Source organism: Leptosomus discolor, chromosome 1 (assembly GCF_034619465.1).
Source record: "Leptosomus discolor isolate bLepDis1 chromosome 1, bLepDis1.hap2, whole genome shotgun sequence".
In the NCBI taxonomy this organism is placed as follows: Eukaryota; Metazoa; Chordata; class Aves; order Leptosomiformes; family Leptosomidae; genus Leptosomus; species Leptosomus discolor.
The window spans coordinates 156,037,241-156,056,658 of NC_141391.1; the positions used below are offsets into that span (position 1 = coordinate 156,037,241).

Genomic DNA, 19,418 nt, shown 5'->3' on the forward strand with positions numbered 1-19,418 from the left:
ACAGTTTGATCAAACATCTGTCTTGCTCTAGGCTGCTGAAGAATGTGGATTATTTAGCTCGTGGTCTTCTGATTTACCCAGGTTGGAGTGCAGAATAAGGGGCAGTGTGATGTGGGCATGCTGCATGCGTGACGTGAAAAATTCCATGCTGGTATAGCTGAATCAGCTAGAATCACAGAACTGATTGCCACCTCCTGTAATTAAACTAGTGCGACTTGTGCATGGGAGGCTGTCTGAATTTAGGCTTTCCCCCTTAATCTTTGTGCTTAGTGTTTTGGCTGATTGCCTTTTAGGAAACACTAGCCACAAGGGCTTAGCTAACGGACTGATGCAGTTGAGGCTTTTGACTTGAATTTGATGAACAAACGGCTTTTGTAGTTTGAGGCGTTACATGTATCTGCTGTCCTCTCTCCCTGCAGCACAGGCAGACCAGAATGCATGCCTGTGAAGCAGCAACTTCAAGTCAGGACTGGAGATACTAGCAAAGAGGGGCTTGCACTCCCTGAAGCAAGCATGCTGACATGAGGGAGCTGGGGTTAGGGCAGGCCTCCTGGTTTGTTCTTTCATGAGAAATGAGCTTTAGGCAGCTGGGGGGACAGCGCTTTAAGCTGCTCAACAGCACGTTCCTATGCTTGCCTGTCAGGCCTTATTTTGGCTTATGAACCCTCAGGAGAGTTTGGTTTGGATTCTGGATGAATCATCATCTACTAGTTTCTAAATAGCATTTAGATAGACAGGAGCTCCTGGAGCAGTAATACAAACCTGCAGAGCCCTGCCCTTGGTCTCGATGGGCAGCGTGAACGCAGAGATGGCACACACGACACACACAGATGAGAAAAGACACAGGGCCCCAACGAAAGAAGCGCTCATCAGAACCTGCAGGTAAACAAACACTTTAAGCATCAGCTCAGTGGTATGGAGGGGCTGGCAGTTAGTTGGTAATTAAAGAGTGGACAAAGGGACACAAATGCCTAAAAGACTTCACAACAGAAAAACTATGTCAGGTGAATCTAAGAGCTTTCATAAAGTAACAAATACTAGCAAGCTGAGCTCTAGGAAGAGATTTTTGCAGACCTGCATCTGGCAAAGACCACATAAGTACTCTGTATAAACATCAGATAAAGAACTAATGAGTTGGAGTGGAACTGAATATATTTTTGTTTGGTTGGTTTTTTTTTTTTTTGTGAACTTCAGGAGCATCTCTCTGTATATTTTACAGCAATAATTGGCACAATATTTACCAGCATTATCAAGTCTGCTCTTACTTGTGATATAAATGGGGCCACCATAGCTCCAACACGGCACAATGACCCACTTGTTCCCATCCCCAGGGCTCGCATTGTGGTGGGATAAACCTAAAACAGGCCAGCAAGAAATCAGATTAGTGCAACAACATTCTGTGGTACGTGTCATTTTTCCTTTTTTTTTTTTTTTTAAATTTAATTTTTAGAGAGACCCATTACATTATCAAGGGCAGCTGGTGGGATAAGATATGAAAAGAAATAAAGTCTCCTTTAGGTCTTATTTGTACCATTACAAATCTACCATTTTTTGCTCCAAGTAAAGTTTTAGGGCAAGTCAGTCAAAGCTGGCTGTGGTTGCTCTTCTGTTTGATTACCGTGACTACCACCACCTTTCTCCTAGCTGCACTGGGCAGCTCACATCAAAGTCACAGAGGATAGGCTGGGTGCTAAATAAAGAATTCAACTTGTATTGCCAAGGCTTGTATCCAGAATGCAGGAAGAAAGGATATTGTCTGCGGCCTTCAAGACTGCCTATTTATTTGTATCAACAGCACTTTTATTTAGAAGGAGGGAAAAGAAAAACATACCAGTAAGAAACCTTCAGGCTTAGAATCCCAGAATCCTAGAGTGGCAGGGGTTGGAAGGGACCACTGGAGATCAGTCCATCTAGGTTCACTTAGAGCAGAGTGCCCAGGACTGCATTCAGGCGGGTTTTGAATATCTCCAGAGAAGGAGACTCCACAACCTCTCTGGGCAGCCTGTTCCAGTGCTCTGCCACCCTCAGGGTAAAGTAGATTTTCCTCATGTTCAGGTGGAACTTCCTGTGCTCCAGTTTGTGCCTGTTGCCCCTTCTCCTGTTACTGGGCACCACTGAGAAGAGCCTGGCCCCACCCTCTTGACACCCAACCTTTAGATATTTGTAAGCATTGATAAGGTCACCCCTCAGTCTTCTCCAGGCTGAACAGACCCAGGTCTCTCAGCCTTTCCTCATAAGAGAGATGCTTCAGTCCCCTAATTATCTTTGTGGCCCTCTGCTGGACTCTCTCCAGTAAGTTCCGTCCTTCTTGAACTGGGGGGGGCCCAGAAGTGGACACAGCACTCCAGATGTGGCCTCACCAGGGCAGAGTAGAGGGGGAGGAGAACCTCCCTCGACCTGCTGGCCACACTCTTCTTAATGCACCCCAGGACACCATTGGCCTTCTTGACCATAAAGGCACATTGCTGGCTCATGGTCAACTTGTTGTCTACCACAACTCCCAGGTCTTCTTCACAGAGCTGCTCTCCAGCAGGTCAGCCCCCAGCCTGTACTGGTGTGTCGGGTTATTCCTCCCCAAGTGCAGCACCCTACACTTGCCCTTGTTGAACTTCATGAGGTTCCTCTCTGCCCAGCTCTCCAACCTGTCCAAGTCTCTCTGAATGGCAGCACAGCCTTCTGGTGTATCAGTCACTCCTCCCAGTTTTGTATCATCAGCAAACTTGCTGAGGGTGCACTCTGTCCCTTCATCTGGGTCATTGATGAATATGTTGAACAAGACTGGACCCAGTACTGACCCCCAGGGAACACCGCTAGTTACAGGCCTCCAGCTCTACTCTGTGCCGCTGATCACAACCCTCTGAGCCCTGCCATTCAGACGGTTCTCAATCCACCTCACTGTCTACTCCTCTAACCCACAATTCCTGTTTCCCTATGAGGATGTTATGGGAGCCAGTGTCAAAAGCCTTGCTGAAGTTGAGGCAGACAACACCCACTGCTTTCTCCTCATCTACGCAGCCAGTCATGCCATCACAGAAGGCTATCAGATTGGCTAAGCATGATTTCCCCTTGGTGAATCCATGTTGACTGTTAGAAGAATGTTAGTGCTTTGTTTATTTTCGTTTTCACTTCTCCCAAACACCTGTGCCAATAAAGCACTTAAGCACGTGTTTTGCTTAACTTTAGTTAAGTCCTGTTAGTATCAATAGATTTTAGCAAGTATACTCATGTAAGCATTTGTGGAAATACTTTACTGGGCCGAGCCAATGGAGGTAAAGTAATTCAAGAGGAGTCCAGGCATTTGGCTGGAAAGGGGATTTCCAAGTTTGATTTTGATCATTGATTAAATTGAATAGTATTGGTTTATGATATGGCTGTTGCAGCAATGTTCTTTACATCAACAGCATCCAATTCGGGACTATTAAAACATTGGTATTTATTCAAGCCTAGTGCATGCTTAAAATAATAGAGTGTACTATTAAAAGAAGTATCAGGCCAACATAGGGAGCTACTTCTGTTTACTTTTTATCACTTTACTGTCTGCAAGGCAATAAAAATAAACTCCACACAATTGTTTAGAACAACAAAAAAAAACCCCAAGAATGTGTACTTAACTCACAGAACTCGTGGCTTCAGAGTTGTATGAAGGACAAGCTCTCTGAAGGGTTAAAACTATTTGCAGACAGAACACAGTACTTTCCATTAAGTGAAAAAAAACATGTAGATAACCTCATACTAGTACATCAGTCCCTTAAGCGCTGGAAAAGTTTCTTTCAGTGGTAGCCTGTTTTCTAACTTTGTAGGGGTTAGGAAGGAGAAAGGTTTTGGAACATAGTGGTACAGTCTCAAAAATAATGTTTTGTAGTAGCTGACCAACAGGTGGCTCAGTAGGGCATTCTTCTTCCACCTACTCTTGTCATCACCAAATAGTTATATGATCTCTTCTCTGATCTCACATATGAAAACAGTGTGGCAAGGAAGACAGTTCAAGGTGACTCTTAATGAGTCAATAAATATGGCAGCATTGCTGTCTACAGGCAACTGGGCTTTCATGCCCCAGACCAGCTTAACATACTTTCAGAAGGACCTACCTCTGCTGTGTAAATGTAGATGGTGTTGAAGTTTGCTGAAACCAAGGCACGCAGCATGAAGAGAAACCCAGTCGTGCCTGTGCTAGAGAGAAAGGCATGTGGAGTAAAGAGTTAGTATCACTAAATTGTGATCAGCAGAGATGCAATCTAATATATTCATTGTGCTCAGGCTTTTACCATCTTAATATGAGGAAAAGCATGAGGAAAAGCATAAGGAAAAGATGGTTGCTGACAAGTATAATCTTTCTTTGATAAGGCATAGTTGACAATGGGAAATTGCATGTTAGGTTTCCTTTAGGCCAGCGTTAGAGGCTGGAAGGAATGATCTGAACACGACTGTAGAGGCTCAGCACTACAGTCAAGTCTGACTTCCAGCCTAGCTCTTGCCTTCGGTTCCTGTATAAAACTTTTGCAAGCAAATATGATGGCCGGGCTCAGTTTCAGGGAAAACTGAAAATAATAATAGTAGTACAGAGGCCAATGCCTTACTGAATGACTGTAAGCTTCCTGACAGGGGCTTATTTAGCTTAATGACTATTTGCAGCCTCTGGCTCCCAAGTATTTCAGCCAGCTTCCAGGGCCAGTGGCCCACAGGGCAGGCAGCAGGGGTGTACACTGCTGGCGAGCAGCCGTCAGGCTACCAGCCAGTTTAGCAGAGACTTCAGCTTGAAGCCATCCTAATTTTCAGTAACTGTTAATCTCTGCCAGCTTGAGAGGGGTCTTTCTTATGCATCCTCACAAATCAACCTGATAATCCCAGCACTTGTGACAGCCTTTCCCTTGATGCTTTGAGCTCCACTTGCTCTACAAGTTAGAGGAGACATATGTAGCATTGCCAAAAAATGAAAGAAAGGGGGAAAAAACAAATGAGAAATATTACTTCTTTCTGGTGGATGTTGTTCACATAATTTTTAATTTTCTAGACCGCTAGAAAGCAGCTTGTTGTATGCTCAGGGGAAGCCACGTGGGCTCAATAATACAAGTGAGCCCCTCTGCACTACAGCAACTCCTGCCACAGCTTTCCCAGGTAAAGGAGGGAACCAGTCAGAGGGTTTTTTCAGATGTACAAGAATTACTGGCCTGACCAATTAGTGTCCTGAGAATACCATAGCTACTGCCCTCTGCCCACAGCATTGCACAGCCTCCCCAACAAGACCCAGACTACCTCGAGGTGCAGATATTGAGGAGAAGAAAGAACAGGGCCGTACATCCCATGGTGATACACAGGCTCAGTCGTCTTCCAAGGACATTGATGCTGAGAATGTTCAAAGGATTTACTGGAAATAAAAAGGAAAACTGTAAAAACGTTAGATGACCTAACTGCAGTGATTGTCCGTCTTGATAGCCCTTATGCAGTGTGCCTCAAAAATCCCTCTCTGCATCCCCAGTGCCTACCAAATGCTCTATAAAATGTGCAGTCACTATAATTCTCTTCCTGTACCCAAACCCTGTAATTTGCCCCTTTTTTGTTTGTCCTTCCTCTCAAAGGATGGAGCCTGTCCTCTGAAATTGCCTTGCTGGACTAAGGCAGGACACCGATGCCTGTCCTGACCCATGCAAGGAAGGCACCCGCTGGGTGCGCAGTGCAGGCCTGGGTGGTTTTGCTCCCTCTGGCCGCAGCCCAGACAAACACTGGGGCCCAGAGCATGCCCCGTTGAGTCCTGCCGGGAGCCAAGCAGGCACCTGAGCGCATCGCTGAACTGGTCCCAGCCTGGCTGCACCTGCAGGATCCAACACCTGGTCAATTTGTAGCTCAGTTGCTGAAACATATGAACCAGGGAAAACATTCACCTCCCAGAAGTGTTGCAAGACTAGATCTACATACAGTGCCAAGTTCTTTCAAGGGTGCCTTTGGGCAGTCCTGCCACCCCCCCAGCGCTCCCAGGCGGGCTGCACCAGGAAGCATTTTGGTTTGCTGTGTGTTCCCTGGGCACTTAGTTGTCTCTCCTTTACTGTAGTGCTCAGCACAGGACCCACTCCTGAGGCCACCATCTCTTGGAAAGTAGAGCATTTGAGTGTTGCATTTAATTACAGCAACCTGACTATTTGCAATCTTTGCTTATTTATGACTTTCCAAAAACTACAAGTCTGGGAATTTGGGAAGCCAGGCTCAGTTCTGGTAAGTGAGGAGCAATTTCACCTGGAGTTTAACCAAGGCTGTCGGTATGTGCTAACTGCAAAGGACATCTTTGGCTCTGCTGTTGGAAGGGCCCGTGCTGTCATCAGAAGCTGAATTATTCACCTGGGGAGCAATGTCCTCCCTTGCGCCTTGCCATCAGCTCATGGCCTGTGTCCCAGACCTTCATTTGAAGAGCCTGTGCTTGGCACTTGCCAGCAATGCTAAGGACATTTTGACCTCTGGCACATCACTAAACGCATGCAAAGCTAAAAGCTTTGCATTAAGAATTGGCTGCCAGTAAAAAGGGAATGGCAGGGCAGGGAGGGGAGAAGAGGTTACGTGCGATCTCTCCAACTGTGCTGATGATCATGGTCTGGTAGGCAGCGGGCCCAAAGAAGCGGCAGTGGCAGGGGCTGTGGCTCTCCTCGAAGTCATCGCCAGGGTCCTGCACTGGTCGTGCAGTGGAGCCACAGACAAGGTCCCGCTCCAGTAACTCTGCGCTGGCCAAGATGACGCCGTAATAAGCAAAAGCTATGCCAAGCCTGCGGGGAGGGGGAGAAACACTGCAATGAGCGACAGCAACAACAGGGAAGGTGAGGAAACTGAAACGCAGCAGGTTTCGGGTGCCCTGGGACCCCAGCTGCATGCACCAGCTCTGCATGATGGACCCCTTTAGCCTGAGCCTATCAGTGACCCGGGCACCCACCAGGTCACCCCACCCACAGCACACCAGTACCACCTCTGTCCGTGCACCTCTCTTCCTCAGGGGACCCCACCCCAGCTCATAGCTTGTCTTTTTGCTTGCCCCCTTAGTGCTGTTTCTTGCTCTGCAGCAGGTGGCCGGCTGCGGTCACACTGGGGAGAGCGTTCCCCTTCAGCCCCTTTCCTGACACAGAACTGTAAGTGGAGACATTTCCAAACCACCTCTTCCCAGGGGACCAGGGAGCCTCAACATCAGGCCCTATATGCTTGCAGCTCACATGAAGCAACTGTCCAGGATTTTTTTATTCCTTATCCTTTCTGCTCAGGGATTTGCAAAAGGACTTTTTATTAACTGGCTGGAGAGGCTCACATTGCACTTTGGCTGACTGTCAAGAACACAGCATTGGTGATGGCAGCCTGGCTGTGTCATTATCAAGTAATTCAGCATACGCTTAATCATAAGCAGGCTGAGAAGTAATTTTCACTTTTTTTTTACCCCTGCCCCCAGCAGTTTCAGAAATGAGCAGCAGAATCTGGGCTAGGAAATGAGCTGCCTGGGGAATCAGGGGGATGCTCAGGATGCAGGGGGGGGGGAGGGGGGACGGGGAGGGGATGCAAACCCAAGAACATGCCAGCAACTCCTGGGTGGACTAGGAGAGAAAGGAGGATTAAAAACTAAATAGAAAGATATTTCGTAACACTCATACAAGTTGAGAGGGGGGGGAAAAAAAAAAAAAATCCAAGGCCTGACTTTTAATAGCATTTTGGGTCAATGAGTTCCCATGGACCCATTATTTATACATTTCCATTCCAGACAGCAAAGTCAATGAAACATATATTACCCTTGCATACAGCTAACAGGAACATTGCATATGAAACCTGCCTCTCTTCAATCTTAATTTTCCCTGGCCGATGGCACTAGTAACAGTTAATGAGTTTCTGTTGGAGCCCTATTTCACTGATACATTGGCTGGCCTGCAAAGGTTTCTCCTCCTCTTGGGAAGAACAAGTTTACATCAAGAAGGGAAATGGAGCCACAGTCACATTGCTGGTGCATGCTGCAGTCAGGCGTGGACTCTCTCTCCTGCGGCTCTCCACTGGCTCCCACCCCACCTCTGCCAAGCCTCCTTGTCCTGAGGAAGGACTCGTGGCACCCTGCACCATCCTGGATGTCCAGCCTTTTTATGCCTGTGTTAGCATTAACTGACATGGAGTGTCTGAGGCATGGTCTTGGACAAGTCTACGGTGACCCATGCCCACATACTCCCCCTCCAGCTGCTAAGGATCTGCAGCTGCCTCCTGAGGCAGAAGTGGTGCCTTGTAATGGTAAAGCCAATGGGAGAGTTCTGCTCCCTGCACATGTTCAGCTGAGAGAATAAGCTGATAAGCAAGAGAAAAAAAAAAAAAAAAAAATTTTTTTTTCACCATATGATCCATATCTGCAAAGTGGTTCTGAGGTATTTGGGGTGGATGAGGTCCTTGAAGCTTCCTCTCCTTTCCTGCAAATCATTGATAGAGATAGTTTTTTAAAGGGCATCTTTTATACTGGGGCGAGTGTTCTGCAGCAGCAGCTGGCACCCCAGGCCCCCCCTGCCCTCACCACAGGCTGTCGATGGCACAGACAGACTGACAGATGGTGCAACATATCAGCTCTCCAGAGAGAAAAGCCTCCCCTCCCCAAGGATGCCCACAGGAGGATCCACTGCAAAGGATGGGGGTGGGAGAAGAAGAGAACACCCTGAGCACTGCCAGCCCTCACAGGACATCCCAGCTCCCAGCGATCTGGCCCCAGCATGACCATCATGGTGCCAGAGAGGGATCTGGTTGCTGCTGGGGTTCCAGCACTGCTGGGGCTGCTGGCAGCTCACATTGCCCCACATGCTGGGGAGAGGGGCCCAGTATCCACTCTGCCTGTGGAGCGAGTTTGTGGCTATGTACGTCTTGCTGGGAGGCCTGAAATGCCAGTGAGCAGAGAGACAAGCAGGTACGGGGGGGCCCTGCCCACTCTGCTGCTCCCCAAAAGCTGGCAGCTGCCCTAGCATCCCACCACCAAGGGGAGATGAGTTCACAGGGACGGTTTGGGTTGCCTTTATTTTTATTTTCCTCATCATTGGTTAAGCCTGAGAGGGTGCACAACTAACAAAAACCCTTCCCACAGCCAATGTGGGTCCATTACATAAATTCAATTAAACTACAGGGAAGCTTTAATCTTAATTAATTCCAATAGAATAGCACCATCTTGCATGAATTGCTAAGGACAATGCTTGGTGCCTGTGGGGTTGAATAAGCAACAAAGAGGTCCAGGAAAGAGACTTAAAAGAGCTGGATAATAATTTTGAGGCCCTGGACAATAGTTTTGTCCAATCTTCCTCTCTTGAGGGTCAAAGGAGCCACCTGAATTAGTCCTCCCACCCTGCAGTCAGCAGAGCCCAGACCAGGGGTAAGAGGGAGCAGCCTGGGGAGGCCCTGGCCCCCAGCTCCCCTCCTACTCTGCCTGCAACACCCACACATGTTTTTGGGCATTTTGGTCCAGTAGTGATCAACTCCTGAGCTGCTCAGCTGCTTACAGGTGGAAATAGTGGCAGCTGTGAAATGGCCATTCTTGCTTTAACCCTCTTCTGCTAGTCCATGGCTCCTCAGGGACCTGGGGTGCTGGGACTCAGCAAAGTCTGGCCAGGGGGCTGGGAGAAGCCTCTGGGAGCAGTGGGTTGACCTCATGGCAGGGACCCTTGCAGCCTGACTGGCCACAGCCTTAAGAGGGACACCAAGGGGCAGGTCTCATGGCACAGGGGACACCCCTGGGGGATGGATGGGCCATAAGGAAGAACACATTTTGCTGGGAGCCCTTTTTGTGGTAAAAGAAGCAAATCTTTTCTCAGCACGAAATTTTTCTGAGCAAACACAAAGAATGAGAAAACTCAATTCCATTTTGAGGGCCAAGATTACTGTCTCTCCAAAAGAAAAATGACATCTTCATCATCATATTCAATAGTTGTTTGGAAAGAAACCAGGCAAGGAGGGGGAGAGAGGCAGAGCGAGGCGTGCTTGGCCATCCTGCTCCCTACCTGAACCCCAGATGCTGGCAGCCCTGCCCGGGATGGAGGGGCCGGGGAGCACCCTGGGCTCAGCTTACCTTGGCAGGCTCCCTCAGCACCCCCTCGGGCATTGTCACCCCATTCATCTTGGCTATCCTCTGCAGCGTGGCCAAGGCAGCCGCCACGTTTCCCGTGGAGACGTTGTACCGTGCGGACTCTGGGATGAACTGAAAGCAGAGCGGTGTCAGAAAGCCTTTCTGCACCTCTCTGTCCACACAGCCCTACTCAGAGCTTCCCATCGTGCCTAGGAGCTCAGCCAGGTTAGCAGAAGCCACTGCCTGAGCTGGAGCAGCCTTTTGCCTGCTCTCCTCCGTACCCCTGCGTGTCCCAGCTCCCCATACCCAACGTTGGGGGGCTCACCCTTCCCAACAGACCCATTTCTTCGTCCAGCTCCCAGGGCTCTGCTGCTGAGCCATCTGTGGCAAGCACTCATGAGGTATGGAAGCCAAAGACACAGGTTTAACAAAACCAATACTTAATCAATTGAAATTCTAAAACAGGATGAGGCATGCATTACTTACTAAGCAAAAATCTTGGAAGACTCAACAAAGCCATTAAAAAAAAGGAAGACATGGATGAAATTTAGGGGCAAGCTCACTCATCACTAGCATTTGCAACATTCACCCACTCCTGGTGCTCTTTCCAAAATAAAGTACCTTTTTACTAGATGATGGTTCTATTAAATGATAAACAGTTACATCTGTATCACTGAAATATGGATTAAAGACTCCTTTTTTAAAGGTATGTATGCTCACTGTGTCTTTTTTTCTTCTGGACTAAAAGCTTTTGCTACCCATTTTTTTCTGGCAAAAATAATCAGGGCAACAAAACATCAAAGTTATACAAGTGGCTGTTCACAGCAACCTTGCATTTGACTGCCCAAGTAGCACCCCTAATGGACATGTGCATTAATTCAGCTCCAGGAAGGGCTTTCACATCTGCACATCTTGCACCAGCCACAGCTTAGCACTGCAGTGCCCACGAGCACTGTAAGTAGGGATTTTCTACATCACTCCCCACAAATAAGACAATCCTCATGTCTGAGGCTGGTATCTCTAAAGCATAAGTAAACCTGGGGAAGCCATGGTTGACCCTGACCCATTTGCTCTGTGACCGTTCTACTGAGGCTTCTTTCCTCAGCCCTAGCAAATGTAAAGACTAAAGAGGGGGAGCTGTGGCCAGCACTGGACTGAAGATATTACTTGTGATTTTTTGCATACCCTTCCTACCCTGTCTTCCTCTCGATGCCTGGCCCATCACCATGGCCCCTGGGTACTGCTGGCAGCCTGGACACTGAAGTCTGAGGTGCTGGAGGCTACAGAAGGGCAGCAAAGCAAAGACAAGCCATCTCCTGCAGGGTGACATCTCCCCGGCAGCCAGTCTGCAGCACTCTCAGGCCATCAGGACCTTCCCAAGCACCCCGGGTAAGAGGGCTGCAGTGGTCAAAGAAGGACACAAGGACAGCCCCAGGCTTGCAGGGGGTGGAAGGCGATGCTGCTTGGTGCCTGGGGAGACACCAGGTCGGTGGTGGTACAGTGGGGTGTTAGGAGAAGAGCTCTTCCTACCTTGAACACCAGGATGAGAAGGATGCCAGGGATGGAGGCGATTCTGATCAGCCACCGCCAGCCGATCGTTGGGTTCACCACCGATGCCAAGCCAATGATTAACAAGGATCCTGCCAACCAAAACACCTTTCCAAGGGGAAGTAAAGGGTTAAAACACGAACACATGCCAACAATTTGTTTATTTTCTTCCTTTCTGGTTCAGTTCCATGGATAGGTGGCGATCTGTGCTGGGGAGTGCTGCAGTTAAAACCAAGCCATCCCACAGCTGTCTGAGAAGCTGAGCTTGGGTTGATGGAAAGAGGGAAAGAAAGACAAGGATTTGGAAAGGGACGGCTGAAGATAATCTTAATCAGCTCCAGATGAAAACAGATAACTTGCTGTGGCTACCATTGTGCTTAAAGCCACTTCTTTTTTCCTTCCAGTTGCTTCTCTGCTAATGCTCACGTCCATGAATTTTCCTCTTGTCTAAATCTCTGCAGGGAAGCAGCAGATTTACAAGCACCAAAGGCAAAAATGGTCCAGATTTCCACTGCTGGATGCTGGTGGGTCTCCAGTACACTCAATGCTAAGCTATACCAACAGAGAATCTGGTCCCCCGATCTGCAAGCACATTCCTCCCCAAAGTTCACTTGTTGCCATTAGGAGACACGTCCCTTTCCAGGGGACCACTCAAGGGAGCTCAGCCAATGCAAAACACAAATACATAAAAGCTACAGCAAGTTCATGAGTAATCTTTGGGCAGAAATAACAAATTTCTGGGGCGAAATACAAGACTGTTCTTTTTTATAAACCTTTGTGTTTCTGACCACACTTTGGTAATAAAGCCCTGGGATCAAACAGGCAGTAATGAAAAGCAAGTTATCCCTGCCACCAAGACCGTACACAAACACTTTTGGTTCAACAGTCAGATGAATTCATGTGCTCAATGAGGCCTCAGCAGATCATTTGCACATGCAGCAAGTGCCCGTTACAGAAATCTGGAGTAAGCAACAACTCGAGTCATGCTTGCTGTTGCCTTTGCCCAGTGAGCGGGCACAACCCTCCCAGCACTTCTCAGGCTGAATTTGGGACTATTTATGCTAGCCCTATCCTGCGCAAAGCCCCGTGCTGTCTCTGAACAGGGACAGGGAGAGGCGCAGATTAGGACCTTACCTGGGAATCACCTTATTCATAAATTGTTATGAAACAAGCCCAAAGAGAGGAGGGATGAGCCCAGGCCTGGAGGGGGCCAATGGTGCTGCTAGCCCCAAGGCTTGCAGAAAGCCCACCGGCACTGGCCCCATTAGAGCAGGCAGCACGGTTACTGATAGGGCAACAGAGAGGCTGGGTGTCAGCCGTCACTCAAAGTCCCAGTGCACGTTTGGAGCGACCAATTATTTGAGAGGAAATTGCCTCTCTTCTGCAAGCAGCTGCCAGTGTACAGCTTTAATAATGCTGGCGCCACACTGCAGGGCTCAGGAGGCAGCAGGGTCTTCCTCTGGCCCAGACGAGTGTGAATAGTCTGGGAGAAAGGCTCATGTGCTGGAAACCCGGCTTCCAAACAGCAGTGGAACAAACGTTCCAGAACTCAGGGTGAGAAGAAACAGTAACATGCTCACTGTTACCTGAGATAAGGGCAACATGTATCCTCGGTATTTGGTGGGCAAAAATTCCGTTTTTATGATAAGCCTAGAGAAAAAGTGAAAAAAGTGCAGAAATACAGCAACAATGGGAATTTCTGTACCAATCAAGTAGCAGTTCAGCTCAGCTCAGGCAGTGATGGACATTGCTGCCCATGGACAGAGTACCATCCCTTTTCTACCACTGAGCACCAAGAAACGGGGGATCCCTGCTCAATACGCTTTCCACTCTGGCAGGCACCAAATTACATGCAAGGGAGGCACACAGCATGGATCCTCTCCAGACCACAGCTGTAGGATACAGGCAGGTAAACACTGCACTCTGTACATCAGGAAACCTATGGGAAGATCCTGTGGAGTGGTTGAGGTGTCAGCATGGGCATAGAGTATGTTTATAGAAATGAACAATTTTTAGTGAATAATTTTTTAAAAATAAATAAAGAAAAAAATCTGTTCTACTTTTTTATCAAATGGTTGGATAGCCCTTGGGGGAGGGCCTGGCACTGGCATCTCTCAGCCTCACAGGTGTGAATTGTGCTTCCTTGGCTGGAAAGAGACAGAAGCGGGAGAAACCCATGTTGAGTCTTTCTACCTTGGCTATTGAAATGTCTTATAAGATGTGCAATTTCTCTTGGTCCTCATTTGGCTCATTAGCAGCCTTCATGTCCAGGGAATGGGGGCCCTCCTGAAAGGGAGGCAGTGTCGGGAGCTCTGCGGGTGCATGACCCAGGCACAGGGTGCCTTCTCTGCCCAATGGCACTTATTTCCCTCCTGATCTTGGGTCAACATGACCAGTTTTGGGCTTCCCTGCATGGGCAGCAGCAAGGCTTTAGGAAACCATGGAAGATGCTGAAATGTTGCTTTTGTTTCCCTGAGAGAGTCAAAAGAAATAATTTATTTTGCCAGGCTCCTAGTAAAGCGGTTGTTAATATTGTGAATTTCTCCTCTCCCCCTCCACGTTGCCCTTTCCACCCCAACAGGGCAGAAATTTTCATTTAAGTGGGAAGGTTTTACATCAGTTCAAGAAGAATTTGCTACTTAAGCAGAATTGTTGTGACTTTTTTATGAGGAAGCAGCCTTTGCTCATCTGTTACCTGTCTAATTGTTTTTATAATATATGTGCTTAATAATCCCTCTGTCACTGGCTTAACATAAACCAGCTGCCCCGTCTATTCTAGGGCTCGGGAGTCCTTGGGAACTGCAATTTAGGTTGATCAACTGGGATTCAGCAAGATTACAGAATGGTATTTTTTTTTAAAGCGATGCGGGAATTTGCTTCCCTTTCCACTTCCAGCCCCCATGGAGGCCCCTTCCCTGCTGTCTCCACCAGGTCACAGCGCAGCCACGGCTTATCAGGATCAACATGAAGGAAGCTAAGTGCTCTGCCAGGGTCAGCCCAAATGAGCTGAAGGAACTTTCCTGCGGTAAAGCCAGGAACTCATCCCCCTTGAGTCCATGGGTGCCTCTGCTAACCCCCCTGTGATGGCTGGCTTGCCACCGCCTATGCCACGAGGCGTGAAGCATGGCCTTACCCTTGTGCATGGCCTGACACGCCGCCGCCTACCATGGCCCGCAGGAACACAAACCAGATGTAGGATGGGGCAAACGAGGTCAGCAGGGAGAAATAGGCTGCCCAGAGGAATGAGAGCAGCAGAATCTGCAAAAGGGGAAAAAAATAGGGTCATCAAACCATGGTCTCAGCTAGGTGCATGGCTCCTGTGGGGTTCGGGAAATGGACATGCAGTCCCCGGTGCTCACTCACCTTCCAGCGGCCATACCTGTCGGCCAGGAGCCCAAGCATGATGCTGAAGACCATGTAGCCAAAAAACACCATCTAAGGGGAATTGACACAGAGCTGTGGAGGGCTCACTCCCAGCAGCAGCGGGCAGCTCTGCTCTTTGAATTGTGGGTGAGTTGAATGCTTTCCAAGCAGCAGGATGAACTGCAGTGCTCAGAACCATGAACAAGGTGGCTTTCAGGGGTTAACTGCCTCTATATAGGCACTCACTGCTTCAGCCCTCAAAGCTGGGGTTTGGATGGCGAGGACTTCAAAATAAGAATATGGAAGTGAGGGCTTGTTTGGGCATTACAGCTCTGGGACATCTATGTGTGTTCACATCAGCTCGCTTTCTGGTTTTCTACAGTTGTGGTACTGTTCTTGTCCCTGAGAGGAGGCCCTAGGAATTTATTTGGTCCACTGGGAAATGTACCTTACAAAGCCCATGGCAGTGCCCCTCACAATGACCACATGGTGGATGACCTGCGTGGAGGGAACACAAGTCACTCACCGTTGTCACTAAAGCCACCTGCCAGTCTTGAAGCTGCCACTCACATCGGATGAAAGGGGACACAACAGCTATTAGCATGATCTCCATGGCTTCAGCCACCTTCAGGAACGAGTGTGCACATTAGCAAGAAGGGAAGCCACAAGGAGCCCACAGGGGAAAGTCCCTCAGTCCTACCAAGCCTGCAGCCATGGCAGTCCCACTATGTCAAAACAGCCCTATGAAGCCATGGTGCCTCTATAGTGGTCTGAGTCCTGTGCCTGATCTGGAAGACGTGAGCACTTGGAAACAGGGGCAGAGGGGAGAAAGTTGCACCTAGAAAGCAGGTATCTAGGCACACGGTGTATCTAGGAAGGCTGGAAAGACTCATCCTTTGCAGAGGAGACTTATCCAGCTGTGCTAGTGGAAGGTCTTCCACTATCTCTGAAAAAACAAGCTGCTTGGTTAGGCCCTATGGTGTGAATCTGGGCATCTAACACAAAGATGACCTCTTAAGACTGTTTTTGATTAAAAAACTCATTGCTGCCTTGGCTGTTTGCCCCAGCAGCTGGCTTCAGTTAAGCCTATGTTTACACACAGCTAGAGGCTTTTACACCTCAGCTGCAGTGATCCTCATGGATATGTCCCCATCCCATCCTTACCCCAGCCTGGCCTCATGCTTTTGCCCCACTTACCAAACCAGATACACCATGAACACAAGAACCTGCCAGTTAAGAAATTATTCAGTAGCCAAGGGTGAGAGGAGGCTAGCTCTCCCATGCCGGATTACACAGCGTTTGGGTGCCCTGGGGATGGCATGAAAAATGCTGTGGGGAGGCTGAACTTATCCCTCAGACACTATTGAAGACGTGCCTCACCAGTGCTGCCCAGTTGGATGGTGCTCCAGGGCAGGGGCCAGGCCAGGGTGCTCTGGGACAACCTGCTCAGCTTTGCCCTGAAATAGCTCTGATATTAATTGGGGCCAATATTGATTTTGGCTGAAGATGACAACAGCAGAAATTGTTCTTCAGAAGGTATGTGTGAAAAAAACGGGCTGCAATATGTGCCCATAGTGCTTATGGTTGTTATTGCACAGTAACAAGGAAAACGAGAAGAGCATTTTTCAGGCCAGTACAGATGGCTGCAGACACCTACCCCAGTGCTGCCCATGATCAGGAAAAGCACAATGTGGAACCTCCCAAACCCAATGGTTTCCACGGCTTCTTCCACTGTAAATGTCTTCTGCCCTGAACACCAAAGGGAAAGAAAGACAGAGACAAAAAAAACATGTCAGCAGTCAAATTGTGCCTCCTCTTTACGAAATGTCAGTGTTTTATATGCTACTGTGGGACCGTACCAGGAAAAAGGCTGGAAACATCTACCAGCTGTGTGTCCACTGACCAGCCACTGGGCACACTGGTGGCCAGGCACGTCAGGGGGTTGTTGAAACAGCAGCTGGTGGGGAAGAAGGCAGGCTGGGCATGGGGGAAGGACAGCCTTGTACTGAGTTCAGTACTGTCGGGACTGCGTCTGGGCAGTGGCCTACTCTCTTCCCCTGCCCAAACTGCGGTGAGGCTCAGTCCCTCTGCACCCCTGGGGTACAGGCCTGCTCCCAGAGCAGGTGGTGTCAGCTGTGGGCTGACTCAGGTCCAGGCCCTGTGAGATGAGTGCAACCGGGGACTCGAGGTTCAGTTTCATGTCTTAAGCCTTTATTTCTGACGTTTGCCCCATTTCAGGAGCAAACAAAGCATCCCAAGGTCAGAGCTGGGATGGCTTTATAAACAGACCTGGCAGAAAGCTTTCAATATATGTATACTTTTAAGCTCTTGTTTAAGTAAAGTCATAGCTGTATAAATTTTTCTGTCAGGCCATTTATCTCCCAACCCATCAACATTACCTCTGAAATGGAACGGAACTTACTGCAGAATTTCAGGAGAAAAAAAAAAATTTTTTTGCAGATACTGTTCTACATTTTCTTTCACTTTAAAATGCTTTTGAAATAGACTACAATTTTATTTTCAAAAATAAGTTATCCAAAATGAAAGAATCCTTGAATAACAACTATAACAAAATATTTACACGAAACAGAGGCCTGAGAAAAACCAAGCCAGCCCAGCCAGCTCTTCCCACTGCCTTAGGTAGCAGCCACCAGTCTGATAGCTGTGATGGGAGAAGAGCAGTATGAAGCTGATGCCTGTGGCTCCATGTACAGAGGTTTTAGGCATCTGGAGTGCCAGGACTGGGGACCCTCTCTCTACCCCAGCTAAATAAAGACCCAAATTTTTAGTCCTGCCAATACAAACCCACCTTTTGGAGGTTCTTGTCTCTCTGTGTGGACTTCCTCCAAGCCAATAGCATTTTCTGCCTCTTTCAGTGCAATGGCCATCTCAGCTCCTGGTATGGTCCACCGTCACTGTCAGGCAAGGCTGGGATTTAACTGTGAAACCTCTGGACAGTCACAAAGCAATAAACCAGCAAAGCAGCATCCTGAGGGGGATCTCAGCTGGACTGAGGCCCCTGGACAGGACGACTTTGACCTTGAGAGGATTCCAGTCTACCCATGAGAGAACAAACAGGAGCAAGAAGAGCTGCAGCTGCAAGATAAGCAAGTTCTGAGAAAGTGTCGACCCGTAAGACAAGGCATACATGTACTTTTGTCAGAAAAGCTGAGTTATAATGAACTGTGCAAATAACAAATGATCAAGATTGCATAACAACTTTGAACCAATTAGAGACACATCTAGGAAAGCTAAGGAAATGAGAGTGTAAATGAACAGAGAAAGAGAGCAATAAAGGTTTTTGTACTACAGGCTTTCAGAAAGATTTGCTGTCTTGACCGCGACAGCATCCTATGCTAGAGTGGAAACATTCAGATGTACTCAAACATGGGTTTGTTTCAGGCAGCCACTGGGAGATGTTCCTTCCCACAGTGTTTTTTCCAAAAAAAACCACATAGAAACTTCACAAGTTAATTGAACTGACAGAGATAAGGCAACACCTTGCACTGGCTGTTTTTATGGAAAGTCTAGGGTCTGCCTTAGGAAAGACTGGAGACCTGCTAACACAAGAGACTGTGTGACGACTTCCCCAGCCTGGAGATGAGCGAAATCCAGAGACAGTCAAATGATGATGCATCTCCAAGGGCTAAGGCATGACACAACTGGTAGCAGGTTGCCCCTCTTGGAGGCAGAAATTGCTACCCCCTCGGAGCTGGGGTTGAGTGAGTGGCAGAAGTGCTGCTTTCTGTAATTGCTCAGTTTTATGGAAGCACCCGCTGAGGCAGAGCCAGTGGGTGGGAACAGCCACACTGAGGAGCATGGTGGCCCAGCCTGCTCCCCTAACCCTGGCTGCACTGGGATGGCATGGCTAGTGAGAGGCAAGCACTGAACTCCGCCTCACCCAGCCTGCACCTTGCCAGCATAGTGCTTTCCGCTGCAAACCTGATCCTCTGTCTCACCCCCGGCACTGCGCTAATCCCCATCTTCTCAGGTCAGCAAGAAACACAGCCATATGTTCTGCACTGCAACAGGGGAGAGCTGGCTTCTTCCCACCGTGTTTCTGGTTTCCAATGCTAGATCCCTTGGCCTGATGACAGCCACTTTTCCTGGTCAGAAAAACTAGTCTTAATCCCAGGGCAGGGATTAAGCACACCGCTTGGTTTAACCCACAAGATTTCTTGCTGAGTGTATGCTCAGTGGTGGGGGTGGCTCAACACATCTTCAATTTGATGACAGCCTCTCCTATGATGACCTCCCTCCAGGGGTACCGGACAACATTCATGGCCACTCAGGAGTGACTGGGGAGGCTGCTGCAGGGTGACAGCTTGGGGGAATTAATGCCCGAGAGCATGCAACGAAAGATACAAAACCCTAGCTGAGATAGAGGGCAGCACAAACATGGAAAGCACAGAGTTACAGTACTCCCAGGCTGGACATCTTAAAAGCATTACACTGAGGTACAGTTATA

At 48.5% G+C, this 19,418-nt stretch overlaps 1 protein-coding gene across 1 annotated transcript; it reads right to left on the reverse strand.

Annotated features, from left to right (window-relative positions):
- Nucleotides 1-553: 553 nt before the first annotated feature.
- SVOPL (SVOP like) lies at nt 554-15,022 on the reverse strand. The gene is made up of 11 exons (XM_086468057.1): nt 14,951-15,022; nt 14,721-14,845; nt 13,174-13,237; nt 11,570-11,695; nt 10,043-10,171; nt 8,335-8,408; nt 6,547-6,749; nt 5,254-5,365; nt 4,089-4,170; nt 1,266-1,355; nt 554-876 (listed from the first exon to the last, which is right to left on the reverse strand). Exons 1-11 carry the CDS (start codon nt 15,020-15,022, stop codon nt 715-717), a joined length of 1,239 nt encoding a protein of 412 aa, XP_086324183.1. The 3' UTR covers nt 554-714.
- Between the last annotated feature and the right edge of the window lie 4,396 nt (nt 15,023-19,418).

What these genes read in the sequence shown, in the direction of transcription:
- SVOPL (XM_086468057.1), bottom strand. Translation starts at nt 15,022, where the DNA reads ATGGTGTTTTTTGGCTACATGGTCTTCAGCATCATGCTTGGGCTCCTG. An exon ending in GTGTCAGGCCATGCACAAGG is followed by an intron (nt 13,238 to 14,720) that starts GTAAGGCCATGC and finishes CTTTTTCTCTAG; the next exon opens with GCTTATCATAAAAACGGAAT. An exon ending in TTCTCATCCTGGTGTTCAAG is followed by an intron (nt 10,172 to 11,569) that starts GTAGGAAGAGCT and finishes CTCTGCTTTCAG; the next exon opens with TTCATCCCAGAGTCCGCACG.